General features: G+C 41.9%; 1 protein-coding gene across 2 annotated transcripts in view; it reads right to left on the bottom strand.

The window, feature by feature from the left end:
* Positions 1 to 16,594, bottom strand: part of ANO2 (anoctamin 2, calcium activated chloride channel) — a 316,751-nt gene that overhangs the window by 35,130 nt on the left and 265,027 nt on the right. For both annotated transcript variants that reach the window (XM_015559975.1, XM_015559976.1), the window contains 3 exons: positions 11,924 to 12,035; positions 9,732 to 9,789; positions 9,462 to 9,562 (listed from right to left, as the gene is read on the bottom strand). In XM_015559975.1, the coding sequence (XP_015415461.1) occupies positions 9,462 to 9,562; positions 9,732 to 9,789; positions 11,924 to 12,035 (271 nt within the window). The remainder of the gene's footprint in view (positions 1 to 9,461; positions 9,563 to 9,731; positions 9,790 to 11,923; positions 12,036 to 16,594) is intronic.

Below are 16,594 nucleotides of genomic sequence, written 5' to 3'. Positions count from 1 at the left end.
ATCATCATCATCATCACCATCATCATCATATCATCATTATCATCAAATCTTTAATATTATCATCACCATCATCATCATCACCACCACCACCACCACTACCACCACCATCATCATCAAAGGAGGATTTAAAGAATAAGTTGAGATCCATTTAAGCAGCAGTAAAATAAAATAAAATTTATTTCATAATAAATTAGCAAGCGATAATTCTGTGACATTAAGAAACTGAGAAAAACCCAGATGGAGCCTGAAGATTCTGAAGCCAAATAGAGTAGACCAGCTGAGACTCTATCTGTGAGTCAGAACAAAAGAGGAAAGAGAGAAGAGAGAGAAAGAGAGAAGAAAGAGAGAAGAGAGAGAAAGAGAGAAGAGAGTGGAAGAGGAGACAGGAGGTGGAAAAGGAGGTCAAGAACCAGAACTCAAATTGAGACTTCTCCTCCAGGTATCAGTAATCAGAAAATTTGGCTAAATCTTTAGTAAAAACTAATTAGTGGTTTTAATTAAACATGGAAAATCGAACACATGCATATATCCTTATCTATTTCTGAAATGCTAGAAAAATAATAATGAATTTTAAAATGTATGAAACCACAAGGTTAAAGAAAACAGGTATGAATACAGTAGTTTATTGAGAGATGTAATGAATGCCTTGGAAGATGAACACTGATGAAGAGTTAGCAAAGCTGTTATGGTTGAAGACCAAGTGCCTATAGTAAAATACATCATAGAAAAGCAAGCCAGCTCATGCTGCAAAATATCAGAGAGGCTCAGAAATTGCAGGCACCACGTATCACCAAAGGCAGTTGTCCGTGACTGGTCAATGGACTGTTTAAGGAACAATAGACCCTAATGTGTCTGTCAATCCATATTTTCCAAGTGACTACCACTTTCTAACACCAGCAGGAGCAAAGAGTTTATTTTGAGGAGAAAATGAACCAGGAAAACTCTAGATCTGAAATAAAACCAATAAAATAATGGGAAGTTAAAAATAAATAAACCCTAAAAAGAAGTACAAAAGACAAATAAATGGACAATAGAAAAGATAAGAAAATTAATCAATCTAGGAACTCCAATATAATGAGAAAGACAAGACCAAGAAACTGGTGGGGAAGAAAATACATAAGAAATACAAGAAAATGTCCCTGAGGTGAAGAATATTCATATTCTGGTTGGAAAAACCTACTCAGCATAATGGTTAAAAAGAAAAATGGATCTCTGCCAAAGCACATCACCATGAGATTTCAGAAATCTAAGAATAATGAAAAGGATTCTAAAAGCTTCCAGGTACAGAGGGACAAACATAAATTCTTTAAAAATTATTTGGACTCAAAATGATATTAGAATTCTCAACATCAGCCATTGACACTGGAAAATTCTAGGGAAATGTATTAACATTCAAGAGGTAAAGATTTTAACACAGAATTCTATACCCAGCCAAAGTATACATCAAGTGCAAAGGCAGAATAAAAACATCTTAACATATGCAAGTTTTCCTAAAAGATATCCTTCTATGCATCATCCATCCTCATGATATTCCAGGAGGATGAATTTCACCAACCAAGGATATAAAGCAAGAAAAAATTCAATATATAACCTACAAACAAGGAATCCATCAGAAAGAGGAGGCATTGAATCAAACTCAGATTGATAGCTGTATAGAAGGTTCCAGTTTATGGGTATGCTCTCCAGGAAAAAATAAATGCAACCAATAAGATATCTGATGTATTGATGAGGTAGTCCAGCTAAAAAAGTGAATACAAGCAAGTGTTGATAATAATGTGTAATGAGTGTTATGAAGGAAGAAGTTTAGGTAATTATGCGAATACTAGAGGCCTGGTGCATGAATTTGAGCATGGGTGGGAACTGGCTGGCTTGACCCCAATCGGGGCTGATCAGGGCCAGGTCAGCTGGAGGGAGGGGCCCTTAGGAAGTTGGCCATTGTCTCTGCCCCCAATCGGGGCCCCATCAGGGCCAGGCTGGTGGGGGGGGGGCCATGAGAGGTCAGCCAGCTCCGCCCCTGATTGGAGGGTTATCAGGGGTGGGGCTGGCCAGCCAACCTCCTGCGGCCCCTTCCCCCGGCCAGCCCCACCCCCAGGCCGGCCACGGGGAGGGGTGTGTTATAGTGACCTGTCATTCTAGTCATTCCATTGTTCTGGTCGCTTGGCTTTTATATATGTAGATAACAAAGAAACCTAACTTTGCCTAAAGCAGAGGATGTTTCCCTAAGGAAGAGATGTATAAATCAAATAAATGACAAGAGATGATAGAAAAAGCATGGAAAAGAGCGAGTGTGTGTGACAGATGAATGTATGTTCTAGGCCCATGGAATTATTTGTGCAACAGCCAAAGGTAAATGTGAAAATGGCTCAGAGGAGAGACTGAAAGTTCAAACTGTTTGGGGCACAGAGCAGGAAAGAGGAAGTGACAAAAAATAAGACAAAAGACAAGGCAAGTTCATGGCATTGAAGGTATCATACAGTGCTTTAGTAAGAGATTATGGAAGCAGAGTCTAGGTGATTGCAATGGACATGGAGAGATGTAGACAGATTGAGACATGCTTAGAAGATGAAGTTAAGAAGCTGGTGGTGAACTGTATGTGGGAGTAAAAGGAGAATGAGGATGGAAGGGTCTTTGGGCATATGGTAGATGGTGACACCTTTTGCTAACACAGGGAACACTAGAAAACAGGCAATTTTGATAAAGGGGACGAGGAGTTGGAAGTGGAGGATACCATGAGATAGCTAAGTAGGGATGTCTAGTAAGCAATGTTATGTAGGTCTAGAGCTCGGAAAACAGATCCAAGTTTGAGCTCAAGATCTGAGAATCATCGTGGAGATGACTGCAATCCTACAATGAACACACATGTAGACTGATCAGAGGGGAAAATATCTACAGTTAAGGGAGGGATGGAGGGAAAGGAGCCTTCAGAGAGCAAGGAGGGAGCATCATAGGAACAGCAGGCCAATTGGAAGACCACGTAGCATGGGGGAGGGCAGCAGAAGAGCTTCAGGAGGCACTGTGGAGTCAGCAGTATAACACACCAGGGGTAAGCCAAAAATGAGGAGGGTGGGGGACCATTTAAAAAACTGATGCAGAAAGTCCCTCAAGAGCGGGATTTAACAGGAATCCTGCAAGTTGTATAACATACAAATGGGTCATTTGGAAAGCTTCAGGTTATGATTCCGACCGTATGATGCACTCGCTCGTTAAAATAACTTCTTTGATGTTACCCCCTTTTCCTTTCGTCTGCTATTTTTCTGTCCCTTTTATAATGACAAGTCTGAGAAACTGTCCAAAAGGTTCAGAGCCTTTCCTTTGCTTGTGCCCCCTAGGCTCACGCCAAGACCATGGGGAGTGTCTGTCTTACCTGGGGCCTCCTGCTACAGGAATCCGGGCCCCAGGCTGTCACCCACAGACCCTGGTTCCACAGCCACTCCGAGCCTTGTTAAAGAAGGCAGAACTAAGCCTTAAATGGGCCAAAGAAGAGAAACATATCAATCTCTGAGATGTGTATTCCTTTTCTTGACACCTGACAAGGTGCAAATTTGTTCCCTAAACTCTGGATTCATAGCCAGATTCCACAGTATTTGAAGAGAACACAGACCTCCGCTGCCTGTGATGTCTTTAAAGAGCTGTTTTATGTCTTGAAAGATAATATTTATCACATTTACCAAAAAAGTAGAAAGTTTATAAAATCTTACTGGCTGTGTCCAAAGTTATATTCCTGCTATTTTGGGATGTGATTCTGTGCTTTCAGTAAGAATAGGGATGTGGGACTTTTTGCTGGTGGAAATATTGCTCTACCTGCTCTCTCCATCCCAGAGTTTGCCCAGGTGAGAAGTTGGCATTTACCCTTTCTCACACACACACACACACACACACACACACACACACACACACACACTCATCTTTCTGAATGATACAATGCCTATTTCCAATTCTGCTTCAAGGAATACAGGACCTAGTTTGAGATAAAATTATAGCGAGGAGTTGGGATGTCATGTGGCATGTTTTTCACAGATGGGGAACCTTTTTTCCTGTCAAGGACCATTCAGATATGTTTTTAACATCATTCACTGGCTATATGAAATTATCAACTTAAAAATTAGCCTGCTACATTTGGTCAAACATTTAACTCACCCCTAATGCCTTGGAAGACCCAGACCAAATGATTTAGCGGGCCATATCCGGACATTCCCCACCCCTGTTTTAGAGGCATCACACAGTTTGGATTCAAAGTATAGTTTGCACAAACACATATGGAAGAAGGAAAGGTGGGGATGGCATGAGGGAGGTGGGAATGAGGGAACTCCCTAACAATGGACTCAGGTAATAAATGGCATGGGATCAGATTCTGCCTTGCCTCTCACCATGTGCAAAGTCATCCCAGAAGTCACTGCTGATGAACTTTATCAAGGGGCCTGTAATGTTTAAGACTGTCTGACTCCTCTCTGGAAAGCATCTGCTACAACTCTGTCAGGCCCAGGAGTCTGGGTGGCATGACTGGGAATAGTCCGAGGCCAGACCACATAATCCAGTTTTGTCATGTCTTCCTGGTGCCCCAGGTTTTACTGTCTCCCTGGGAAGCACTTTGTTTTTCCATCTGCAGGGCCTCTGAACCAGCCCAGCAAAGGTGAGATGTGACACTGCCTGGTGGATGGTACCTGGACAGAGTTGGGTTTCCATAGTAGCCCTGTTGCAGACACCTGCCACATTTAGGGGTGGGAAAAGGGAATGTCTGATGGAGAAGCTTATCCAAGGTCCCAAAGGATGAGTGTGCAGGATTCTTGCACATGCCTGCTATCTGTGCCAACCTTGTGGAGACCTGTGGGATTAGGAGGTGATACTATTGCTTGAAACCAGTGTTTCCAGCAAAGGATGCATTCCAGTAGTAGTGCATGTGACACCTTTGGAAGATCTCTACACTTGGTCTTGTATCTTATTAAAGCACCTGGGAAAGCTATTTCCTTTCCTGCTCTTATTCAGTCCCACTGACTGAAAGGAGAAAATCTATCTGCTGCTGGTTATGTCCTTAACACCACCCCATGCTAGTGGATAAGAAAGTGAATGCAGCTCTTAGGTTAATGTCATTGATTAGTAATGCTCTGGTTTCATTGTTTCTTTCTATTGTTATTTGCTATTATGGTAACTGATTGTGTTTGTTTTCCACTGTAGGAAATGTTATGGATTTTAATAAAATTCATTTAAAGGAAATTAATATGCAAATAGCTATTCAGGTAGATATGAGGAAAAATTTAAAAATTGATTCACAAATGACTAAAGATTGGGAAACGGTTCTAATTCAAGAAGCCTGCTAGATGTCAAGATTCTCAAAGGCATCAACATTGTAGTTGTGGTACTTTGAGCAACACACACACACACACAGAATCTAATGAGAATATTGTACCCTCAGGGGAGAGATCAATTATGGTGGACAGCCTGACCTACAATAAAGATCAATTAGATAGTCTTTCACATTTTAAAATTTTTTTGAAAGAACGTTAGAAAATTGTTCTCAGAAATAGGAAATGAATACTATAGACCAGCGGTTCTCAACCTTCCTAATGCTGTGACCCTTTAATACAGTTTTTCATGTTGTGATGACCCCAATTTCATTGTTACAAATTGAACATAATGAAAGCATAGTGATTAATCACAAAAACAATATGCAATTATATTTGTGTTTTCCGATGGCCTTAGGCGACCCCTGTGAAAGGGTTGTTCGACCCCCAAATGGGTCGCAACCCACAGGTTGGAAACCGCTGCTGTGGACAATCAATCTTACAACTGTATAATCTTATATTTTTTACCCCAAATATTCTTATCTAGCATGATCACCTGCCTAACTCCTCAGACTTGCTTCTTTATAAAAAAAATCATCAAGTCTGTTCTCTAAGATTAATATTTATATCCCTTGAGGAAAAACTTTTAGGCAGGTTCTGAAGGTACATGAGAGCTACATTTTGAACCAAAAGCCACAGGGCCCAGGACAGAAGAGGAAAATCGTATTTCTGAGTTGCTCTTTTCAGTCTACTCCCAGGACTTGAAATACTTACAAGCATCACATGTGAACATATAAGCAATAACATTCAGCAACACCTTAGCAACCTGGAATCCCAATGAATGGTTCTTCCTTTCTCAGATGTCCATATTTTCCATTTTCTAGAGAGCTGAGCATATATCCAGGCTGTATTTTCACATAACTGTGTTAGACACAAATTTTTCTAGAATAACTTTGCTGCTGTCATGCAGTGAGTATATTATACTGTCTCCATCAAAGGGCTAAAGACCTTTGGGTCTAATTTTTATAATTTACACTGTTCCTTCTTCACGGTTAGGCTCAACTGTCATTTCTCCTAGGACTATAAAAGATTCCTTTTTATTTTCTTGCTCATTTCAACTGTGTCACACATAAGGATATTGCCAGGTGCTGAACCCTGGATTGGATGGATCTAATTTATTCAGAGTAGGTTCTGAGTAGAAAATGGAAGGTCCATAAATCATAATCATAGTTATTTCATGTGACCAAACTCAAAATACAACCTGTAGAATTATAAAGAGCTTTGGAGATAGAATACTTAGGGTTTGGTGGAAGAATTTTTTGTTCTATATCCCTAAATTTAACTACATAATTATGTTGGGTGTGTCCTTTAGCAAATTAGAAGCTGAAATGAGAAAAAATATTTTGAAACAAAAACATGTGTTTGGAATTACCAGTGACTAGCTTCATTGACTAGAGGAGAGGTTCACAGAATGTCTGAGCTGAAATGAGAGCACCTGAGAGATGGTTATAATGCCGTCATTTTTATCACAAGATGAGGACAGTGAGACTTAGAGCAGTGACATGCCCACAGCTTTATGAGTTACAATGCAATTAGCATCAATTAACTGTAGCATATTAAACATACATCAAGCATAAATCAGAAAATTTGGCTTCAAGGCAAACAGTCGTGTGTTAGTTTCATCTGTTATGGAGCTGATGGAGTTGATTGATTGGGGAACAAACCAACACACTGCCCAAACATATGCCTAAGTTCTTGCCCCTCTCACACTCTATCAAAGGCTGCTGGGTCCAGAGTGAGAAGGCTAAATGGTAGAGCAGATGTCCAAAAATGAAAAATGGGCATCTCGTGCCCACAAGCTATATACAATTCCATCTAGAACAGAACAACAATGTACTGGGAGGGCAGATGTCTTCCCCAGATGTTGAGGGGGAATGTAGACTTTCCTTTGTAGCAGTGATGGAGGGGCTGGTTTCAAAGCTGCCCAGGGGCAAGATGTGGCTTTGGTACATCTTTTTTTGGTCTACATATTTTCTGGGTATTTGTCCATAACAACTGTGGTCTGTCTGAGATGGTAAACTCCTAGAGAACAGCAACCATGTGTTTCACCAGCTTTGCTTGATGCCTATCACTGACTCTTAATCAGAAAGCTGGAAAACAGGGAACAGCTTCAGAGGGTTCAGTTCCTCAAGATTGATGACTTCCTGTCTGATGCCTAGAGGGCCGCTAGCTTAAGCAGGGAGGTAGAATAAGGCACCCAGACACCAATGCTTTCCCCAGCCCTCCCCCAAGAGAAGCATGTGCCAGCGGGCCACCTGAGGTGGTCCTAGTGTAGGGACAGGAAACCATTCAAAGCATTCAGTCTAATTAATAGTGGGTGATGCTAAGATCTGTTCTGAGAACTGAAATCGTAAAGTTTTATGTAGGAATGTTGAATATTCTCATTCCTTGAAGTAGAGCTCTCACTATAAAGGGTTTTGTCTCCAGGTAAATGATGTTTTTCTCCATGATAACTTTAGCTCTGTAAGTGTGTTTCTGAGGAAGACCAAAGAATAATATTCTCAGGAGAACTTTCAGACAGTTACAGCCCCCATAGAGGCAGTTTTCCGTGGAGAAAGGAGTTGGATCCTATGTCCTCTAATGGTTCCATTCAGCTCAAGAAATCAGCAACCTTTCAATAGATTTAGAGAGATTCTGGGCTCTTGCCCTTGCCATGGCTCTGAGACTTTGATCAGAGAGCTGCCATCTCTATGAGCCTTACTTTCTCCAATTTGTAGCACCACCTGGGTGAGGAGGTGGTTTTGATAAGTCTGAGTCAGTCTGTTGTTTGTTTAGAAAAGATATCTCACTCAAGAGAAATTGTTTCTTTAAACAAAATAATTTCAGACCATCTTGTTACAAATGATGGTGGCAGCCTTCTTCAATAGACAGACACAGCTTAGGAAGACTTCTCTAACAGCTCCCAAATCCCTGACCTTTATTCACTCTGAATTCTAACAGAGTTTACACCACACAGAAAGCATCCGCTTACATACTTTCTTTTGTCTCCCGGACTTAATATGCAAGCTCTGAGAAGACAAGGACCATTTCATATATGAATTTTTAAATTTTAAAAATTTCATTGCATTCAAATCTTGTGCTTAGGTTGAAAGGAAAACAGACAGGCTGTTGTTATAGATTGAATGTTTGTATCCCCTCCAAAAGTAATATGTTGAATTTTTGTTTTTAATCCGCACCCAAGGATTTTTCTCCATTGATTTTGGGGGAGAGAGAGAGAGAAACTCGACATGAGAGAGACACATCAATTGGTTGCCTCCTGCATGTATCCTTACTGGTGCTGGAGAACCTGCAACTGAGGTATGTAACCTTGACTAGGAATTGAACCTATGACCCTTATGTCCACAAGCCAACACTCTAACCACTGAGCCAAATCTGCCAGGGTCATATGTTGAAGCTTTAATTCCCAACATGATGGTAGTAGGAGGTGGAGCCTTTGGCAGGTAATTAGGTTTAGATGAAGTCAGGATGAGGGAGCCCCTGTGATGGGATAGTGCCCTTATTAAAAGATTTTCATTTGCTCCATCTTCTTTTCTTTAGGCCTCATGCCTGTGACTTAGTGTTTATTCTCATCACTATCTCAATGTAAAACTTAATTGAAAGTCATCCTTCTATAAAATCTGTATAAACCCAACTGGGAAGGGAGAGAGAATCCATGTGAAAATCCATTCTACATTTCACCAACTATGCATCCTTCTCCTCCTAAGATCATATATTCCACACTTTCTTAGTGATTTTTCTAAACAGTTACATTATGTTTCAAACTTTCATATTCACCTATCCACCATACTGAACATCTCTTTTACTTGTTCACTGGGAGAACAGATAGCATTAAAAATATTAGACAGCTTGAGGTCAAAGATATCCAGTTCTTAGCTCTGCCCCTTGCTGCTTATGTGTACTTAACGAAGTGCTTAAATGTTCTGAACCTCAAACATCCCAAATCAGATTGGCAAACAAGGCTGTGAGAGGAGCCCTACCTTATGGGGAAAGTTATTGGCAAGCAGACAAAGGAAAAATAGCCCAGCTATCTGAGAAGAGGGGGGAATGAAATTTTTGAAAGTCCGGCCCCGCTGAGCTAGGCCCTGGCAGCAAGGAGGGAGATGAGAAGCATTCGTTACATACGGTACTCCAATCTCAAAGATATTGTTCTGGATCAGCTGCTTCCCCAACATGATGATGCTAAGCTGAATGCAGAGCTCCATGAGGCAGCCCCCAGGAGCACACTGCAGAGAGGAAAAGACAATGGAAGGAGTGGTTAGACCAAGTGAGCTCAAAGGAGCAAGGGCATGAATCCAGACATGGTGCAATGGGGATATGGATGAGGCTGGGAGTGGTGGGTGCCCCTGTAAACCACTAGCCAGGCAGGAAACACCAGTGGCTAGCCATACTTACCTCTTCCATGCGATAACCATTGAACACATAAACATAGCTTCCAGGTCGGCCCACAAACCTGAAATTGAGAAGTGTGGGAAGAGTTAGGAAAAGAGAGAGAAAGTCAGGGCTCCTTAAGGGCATGCCTTTAGAGCAAGAGCCACTGCCCAATGTCTTTCTTGAAAGTACTGGCCAGGGCAGGTGATAAATCACCCAGGGCCAGTTTATGCCCATTAGCAGCTAACAATCATCTATAACACCTAGGGTTCACCTCCAGGAGATAGGGGGTGAGACTAGTGTGAGGCGGGAAGGTCTCACAGAGGCAGTGTGTGTGTGTGTGTGTGTGTGTGTGTGTGTGTGTGTGAGAGAGAGAGAGAGAGAGAGAGAGAGAGAGAGAGAGAGAGAGACTAAGCACAAAGTTTGGATTATCTCTAACTATACTGTGTGTGCATCTCCTCTCAACTAGTTTCAAGAATTGAGTTCTAACTGCAACTCCTCAGTGAGCGCTACCGATTTCCCATGAAATGAAGGATGAGACAGACTAAAGTAAGTGGAGAGTCCTGGGAACAGAAAAAAAATCTAGACTTACTGAAAACGTTCAAAGGAATGGAAGAAGCCTGCCTCATTCCTCTTTAAGTAACATCAATTTTATTGGGGGATAAGAAGACAATCATGTAACTAGACAGGATCCTAATTATTTGAAATGTCATACCTATGTCCACCTGTTAAAATTCTACTCATCTATTTAAGGCTCAGTTTAACCTGTGCTTCTCTGTGATGTTTCCTTGTCTGTGTTCATCGTTGTAGCTCTTATTACAGCATTTTTTTTCAGATTACAATGTGCTGTTGCCAAGACAACTCTTTCAATATACCACAAGTTTATCTAAAGTCAGGACCCTATTTATTTATTGCCTAGAATATCATGTTTGCCATTTGTTATTGATAGCACAACTAGATAGAAAACACCAGTGAAGTATATACTCATTAACATGAACAGTTTCTCTGCTCCTATAATTTCATAAGAGCCAAGGAAACACATTTATAAGAAATTATCAAATGCAGATGATGACAGTTCTTGCTACCAATTTCTATTTGATGAGCATTTAGTTCTGGGGAAGCTTGGCATAGTTGATGCCTCCTGGGAAATCTCCTTGTAGATAGCCAATTGATCTGACCACAAAATATTTATCAGAAGTGATTTTACATCCAGACCTACTACATAATTAAGAATTGGACTGGACTTTGTTGCTGGTTCCTGGAAGGAGTCTCTAAATCTTTGGAATTTCCTGACAGGAGTGTCTTTGTTATTCTTAGTGGGCCCTTGGGATTATACCTAAATTTATGCTAATGAGATCACTCAGGATGAAGGAGACCATGCCAGAAGGGCCAGCCATGTGATTAGAGGGTTAGGGCTTTGAGCCAGGTACTAGCAGCCTGACCTCAGGGGAGGAGAGAGCAGAGTAGAGATTGAGTTCAATCACATGGTGGATTATTCAATCATACCTAAATAAAAACTCTGGACAACGAAGCTTGGACGAGCTTCCTGATTGTTGGTATATATCAATGTGCCAGAAAGCTAACATGTCCTGAGAACATGGAGGTTTTGTTTAGGACCCACCTAGGCCTCATCTTATGTGCCTCTCCTGTTCACTGGTTTGGATTTGTATCCCTTTGCTATAATAAAACTGTAATTGTAAGTACAGCACATTCTTGAGCTATGTAATTTGTCCTAGTGAATTATAGAACCTGAGGGATTAGTGGTTGTAGCTTTAGTTGTCCAAATCATGAGTGGCCTGAGAACCCCATAGCTTGCAGTTAGTGTCTGAAGTGAGGACAGTATTGTGGGAGACTGTGCCCTTCATCTGTGACCTTTGTACTATGAGTAGTTAGCATCAGAACTGCATTGCAAAACCTAAGAGCCTCTGGCTAGACATGAAATTCTCTACTGCCTCATCCCCAAAGTTAGGAGACACAAATTCTTCTAAGATTCACCCTTCAGGAGCCAGAGCCAAACCCCTGTAGAGCTCCCTTATTTATCAGAATCTGAAGATGCTAATACAAAATGGTTTAGTATTAACTGCTTCCTAAACAGCCAGGTAGGGGTGGAGATGGGGAATGGGGATGTGAATTGACAATGGGAACAGGCTGACTCCAGTGGAGGACCCAGACTTAGTGACCAATTTCTCTTCCATATATGATGCCAACACACTTACCTCCCTTTGAAAAAGGCCACATAGAAGATGGGCGAGTAGGCATTGACAAACTTTAGCAAGAAAGCTTTCAGTATCAGGCGTTCTTCAAAAGTCTGTTCTGTTTTTGGAACCTCTGAAAGAGAAGAGCAAAGCTGATAAGATGGAGAGATTTCTCACCTCTCTGAATTTTGACCCTGTGACATGAGCCAGTCTCTCAGCTTACTGCTTCAGAGGAAAAACCAAGAGAGTCAGCTCGCTGGCACTTCTCTTATCCACTCAAGCAATGGTTTCACACTGTGTTCCTCAAAGAGGGTATGGGCAAGCAGAACTTCCTCCTACCACCTTGACTCACCAATGGAATCCAGCTTTTACTTGTATAATTTCCACTTCTGTGAGATTTTACTTGAACACAAATTCCTGACCAAAAAGGCTTATTCAACCCTGAACTAGAGCAAAGAGGTGGCCAAGATTTATCTTGAGCAGCATGGCATTGTTCCTCTTTCTCTCCTTCACCATTTTTAGCAGGAAAGCCTTCAACTATATGTGCTCTCCATAGGCGGAAGCATCTTTAGTCCACTCATTCAAATAATGAAGGATCATCAGATAAGTAAAACAAACACAATCTAAGACTAATGTCTCCAACTTGGGGGTCATGGTGCCCGTGTGTTCTATCAGGTCCAAGCAGAGAAGCCAGCTGATATTCCCAGAAGGACCCTGAGGAACACTGAGCAGAAACATTATTGATGCCTTCAGAAGACTTGAGACCCATGGTATGCTCCAGTGAACAGCTGTGCAGAGTGCTTAGTGAGGTCTCCACAGATGGTGACAAATAGCTGAACAAAGAAGAGATTTCAGAGCCATACTTCAGGGGCAGAAGGAAAGCACTAACCATGTGCATTGATGAGTACAGCCTGAAAGTGTGCTGAGCACAGGGCCAGAGTGCCAGGGCCATGTGGCCAGGGAGTTCTGTGTCCAGATGAGACTGGTGTGTGGACCTGCCTGACTTGTCTGCCCACCTGACTCACACATGGATTTTGTAGGCATCTTTAGAGAAGTGGACACAAGACCCTGTTCTTCACTGAAGTGCCCTTCTCTGACCCATCCTCTCATGTATAAATCCTTCCCATCTTTTAACATCCAGATCGAATGTTACACATAATCTCCTTCCCCAAACTTTCCCATATGCCTTCAGCTGGTAATAAAAAGCCCTTTGTGTGTGTTTTTAAATAATATTTTACATTTATCTGTATTAATTACCTACATCCATGCCCCATGAAAAAATCACAATAATAGTAGCTTTCATTGATTTTCTGTGTCTTAGTCTGTGTCTTTTCCTTCTAAGTGAGGAATTCTGGAGTAAGTAGTTTATTTGAGGGGTTCCTCAGGAAGCTTGGTAAGGGTGTAGGGTGGTGAGACAGCAAGGGGATGGAAGAAAACATGGATGGATTTGTGAATAGGTTAATGCTTCAGAAAACTGGGACTCAGTGCCACTAGGAACCTTCTAAAAGACTGTGTAAAGAACAATTAAGAATCATTACTCAGAGGGGTGAACAAGCAGGAGTAAATCCTCCACTGGTTGAAGGTAACTGCTGGATTTGACTCCATGGCACTTCCAGCTTCTCCTATGAAGAGAACTCCTGCAGACAGAGAGCTGCAGTGACCTCCAGGGTGGCCAAGGGGATGTACATGCCACACCAGAGGGTCTGCTGCAAGCTGCTCTTGGGGGGCATTGCACATGGGTGTGTGTGATTCCCATCTCATTTCATCCTCCCCTACCTATGTGAGGGAGGTTTTATGTCTCACTTTTTTGGATGAAGGGAACTGAGGCCCAGAGAGATTAGAGACTTGCTCAAGATCACACAGCCAGCAAGTGACTGAGTTAAGATTTGAACTCAGATCTGCCTGCCCCCAAAGACAGTTTTTACTACCCCACACTTTGAAATCAGGATCTTTGATTGATTAATGTTTACATCACACATCCTCTTTCACGTCCTCACTCTCCTCCCCCAGCCTGACATCATGCACCTAAAACTATTTGTCACTGTTCAGTTCACATTCATTGAGCACCAGCTGTGTGCCAGGCACCATGCCAGGATGAATGAAGACTTCATCACCTCCTTCAAAGAGCTGCATATAGCAAGGTCTCTATTGAAAGCCTTTGAAAACTGCTAACTCTCTTCCAGATTTACTCTGTGAGTGACAAGGTATCATCTCCCCACTCATCCTAGCAGGGGATCCTAGGGAGAAGAATGCTACATTTCTATGTCTGCTTTCCCACACAGCACAGTGAGCCCCTCATTTATTTGCAAACCTAGAACACCATCTTGCATATTAGAAGGTGATACCCAACAGCATCAGCATTGGTCTAAGTATGAACCTCTGCTAAGGACACTGTCACAGCAGACACAAGCCCCCAAAGACCCGGGACTTAAGAATGGAAACATTTAAAGACTCCATAGCACTGCTATCACAAGTGTGAGCCTGCCTTGATTTCTCTCTAAGGTTGAAAGGGCCTAAGGAAATGAGAATTATTCACTTGTCTTAGTCCCCCAGAGCCCTGAGAAACATGGTGCCATTCCTATAAACCCAGCAATACTGAAAACGAGTTCACTCCCTATGCTCTCCTTCATCCTGAGACCCACTTTAGTTCACTTATGTTAATGAACAGTCCTCGAGGCCCTGCAGGCCATGCTGAGCCTACAGAGCACCCCGTCACCCTATCTGTGGCCCAGCTATATGTTAAGAGGAGAGATTATTTGCTTGTTTTGTTTGGCTACAGTGATGGCTATAGGTGCAGATTTTAGCATCAGATATATTTGAGATCAAATGTAGAATATAAGTAGAGGAGTGAAGTTATATAAACAGGAAAATGACACCTGCCTCTCAGGGTTGTCCTGAGCACATGATGGGAATGTTTATAAAGCACTCAGCTTAGTGCTTGGCACAAGACAGACCTCAATAAATGATTGTCATCATCATCATCATCATCATCATCATCATCATCATCCAGGTCCAATAGCCCTACTTTCAACAGCACAGCTGGGCTGACTGTGGCCGGATGTTAGTGTATATGAGTAGCCCCTTGAGGTTCTGGGTATCATTTCCATGTTAACTTCTGACCACTTTCTACCAGTCAGTGGTGAGCATGGCTGGTAGGTGACCCTGTTGGCACCCACTGGGAAAGTTAAATCAATAGGCCCTTTGTCGCCTCCCCCAAAGAATCACAGACCAACAAGATTCCTGAGGTCCTCTAGGCAGGTTTGAAAATAGCATGGTCTGTCAGGGAACCTAGAGACATTGCCATAATTCTATAGGAGAGGAAGTTAGACAAGTCTACCATGGTAGCCCTCAGCTGATAGACAGCTGTGTGTTTCTCTCCCTCTTGCCATGCCTGGACTGATACAAGCACAACTCCTAAGATGAAAGTCCTGGCCAACACTGCAGTGCCTCCCCCAATAAGCATTTGGATGAAGATTTGTACTCACCATTGACAGTTAACACCACCACTTCTGTTAGGTCTCTAGTTTATGTATGTTAGCAAAGCCCCTCAGATCATTAACCTCTCAGGCCTTTGCCCTCCCTGCTACAAATCCTGCACAACAAAGAGGTCAGTGCCTCCCTGTTGATTGATGCTTATCAGGTCCTTGCTGGGTTCAAGAGCCAAGTCCACATCTTTAGCCTGATTCCTATTTTCCCTGACTAAAGGAGACAATGCTGAGGCCAAGATGGGAATGCCTGCCATCAATTTTTAAAGTCACCTTTTAGTTTTATGATCTCATAACTCTGAATCTCCAAGTGGCTGTGAACTCTATCATATTCCCCACTGTGTCCCACCACACCCCCACCATGGACATTTTGGATGACTTTTTTTTATAATTAGCATGGTCACAGCTGTTGCCAGATGTACTCTACTATGCACACTTATTGAATGAATGAATGACAAGGAAAAAAACATTTGGAATAGTGAAAAAAATTTATCATTTACTAAAACTTCCCTGTCACATTGGAAGGAGAGCAAATCTTAAAGAGGTATCTTTGTCTGCTGAGCAGGATAATGCATATGAAGACATAGAGAGAGGTTATCAAAAGGGAGTTAACTTTACCTACATGAGATACCAGGTGGGGGTACTAGAGTTAGATGTAGGACCCAGGAAAGCCTAGAGCCAGTGCAATTGGAGGGATAAGGGCAGAGAGGGAGATGAGGGGGCTGCCACTAAAGTGAAAATGTTAGTGCACAGGTTGGGGGATGCCCAGTGGAAATTTCCATTAACTTCTACTGTGTGACTTGCAGTTGAGCCCCCTCATTTTCCTCTCCATAGAATCTTCAGTAAAGATTCATTAAAATATGCTTTCCTACATGATATTGTACATAAAAAACCCTAAAGACTCCATCAAAAACTATTAGACTTAATAAATGAATTCGGCAATGTAGCAGGATACAAAATTAATGCCAAGAAATCTATGGCATTTCTATACACCAATAGTGAACATACAGAGAGATTAAAAAAGCAATCCCATTTGCCATCACACCAAAAAAAATAAGATACTTAGGAATAAACTTAACTAAAGAGGTAAAAGACCTACACTTAGAAAACTACGGTACGTTGAAAAAAGAGATAGAGGAAGACATAAACAGATGGAAGAATATACCATGTTCATGGATTGGTAGAATCAACATCATCAAAATGTCCA

This window comes from Myotis davidii, unplaced genomic scaffold, assembly GCF_000327345.1.
Source record: "Myotis davidii unplaced genomic scaffold, ASM32734v1 scaffold13, whole genome shotgun sequence".
Taxonomy (NCBI): domain Eukaryota; kingdom Metazoa; phylum Chordata; class Mammalia; order Chiroptera; family Vespertilionidae; genus Myotis; species Myotis davidii.
This window is presented reverse-complemented; position numbering and strand designations above follow the sequence as displayed.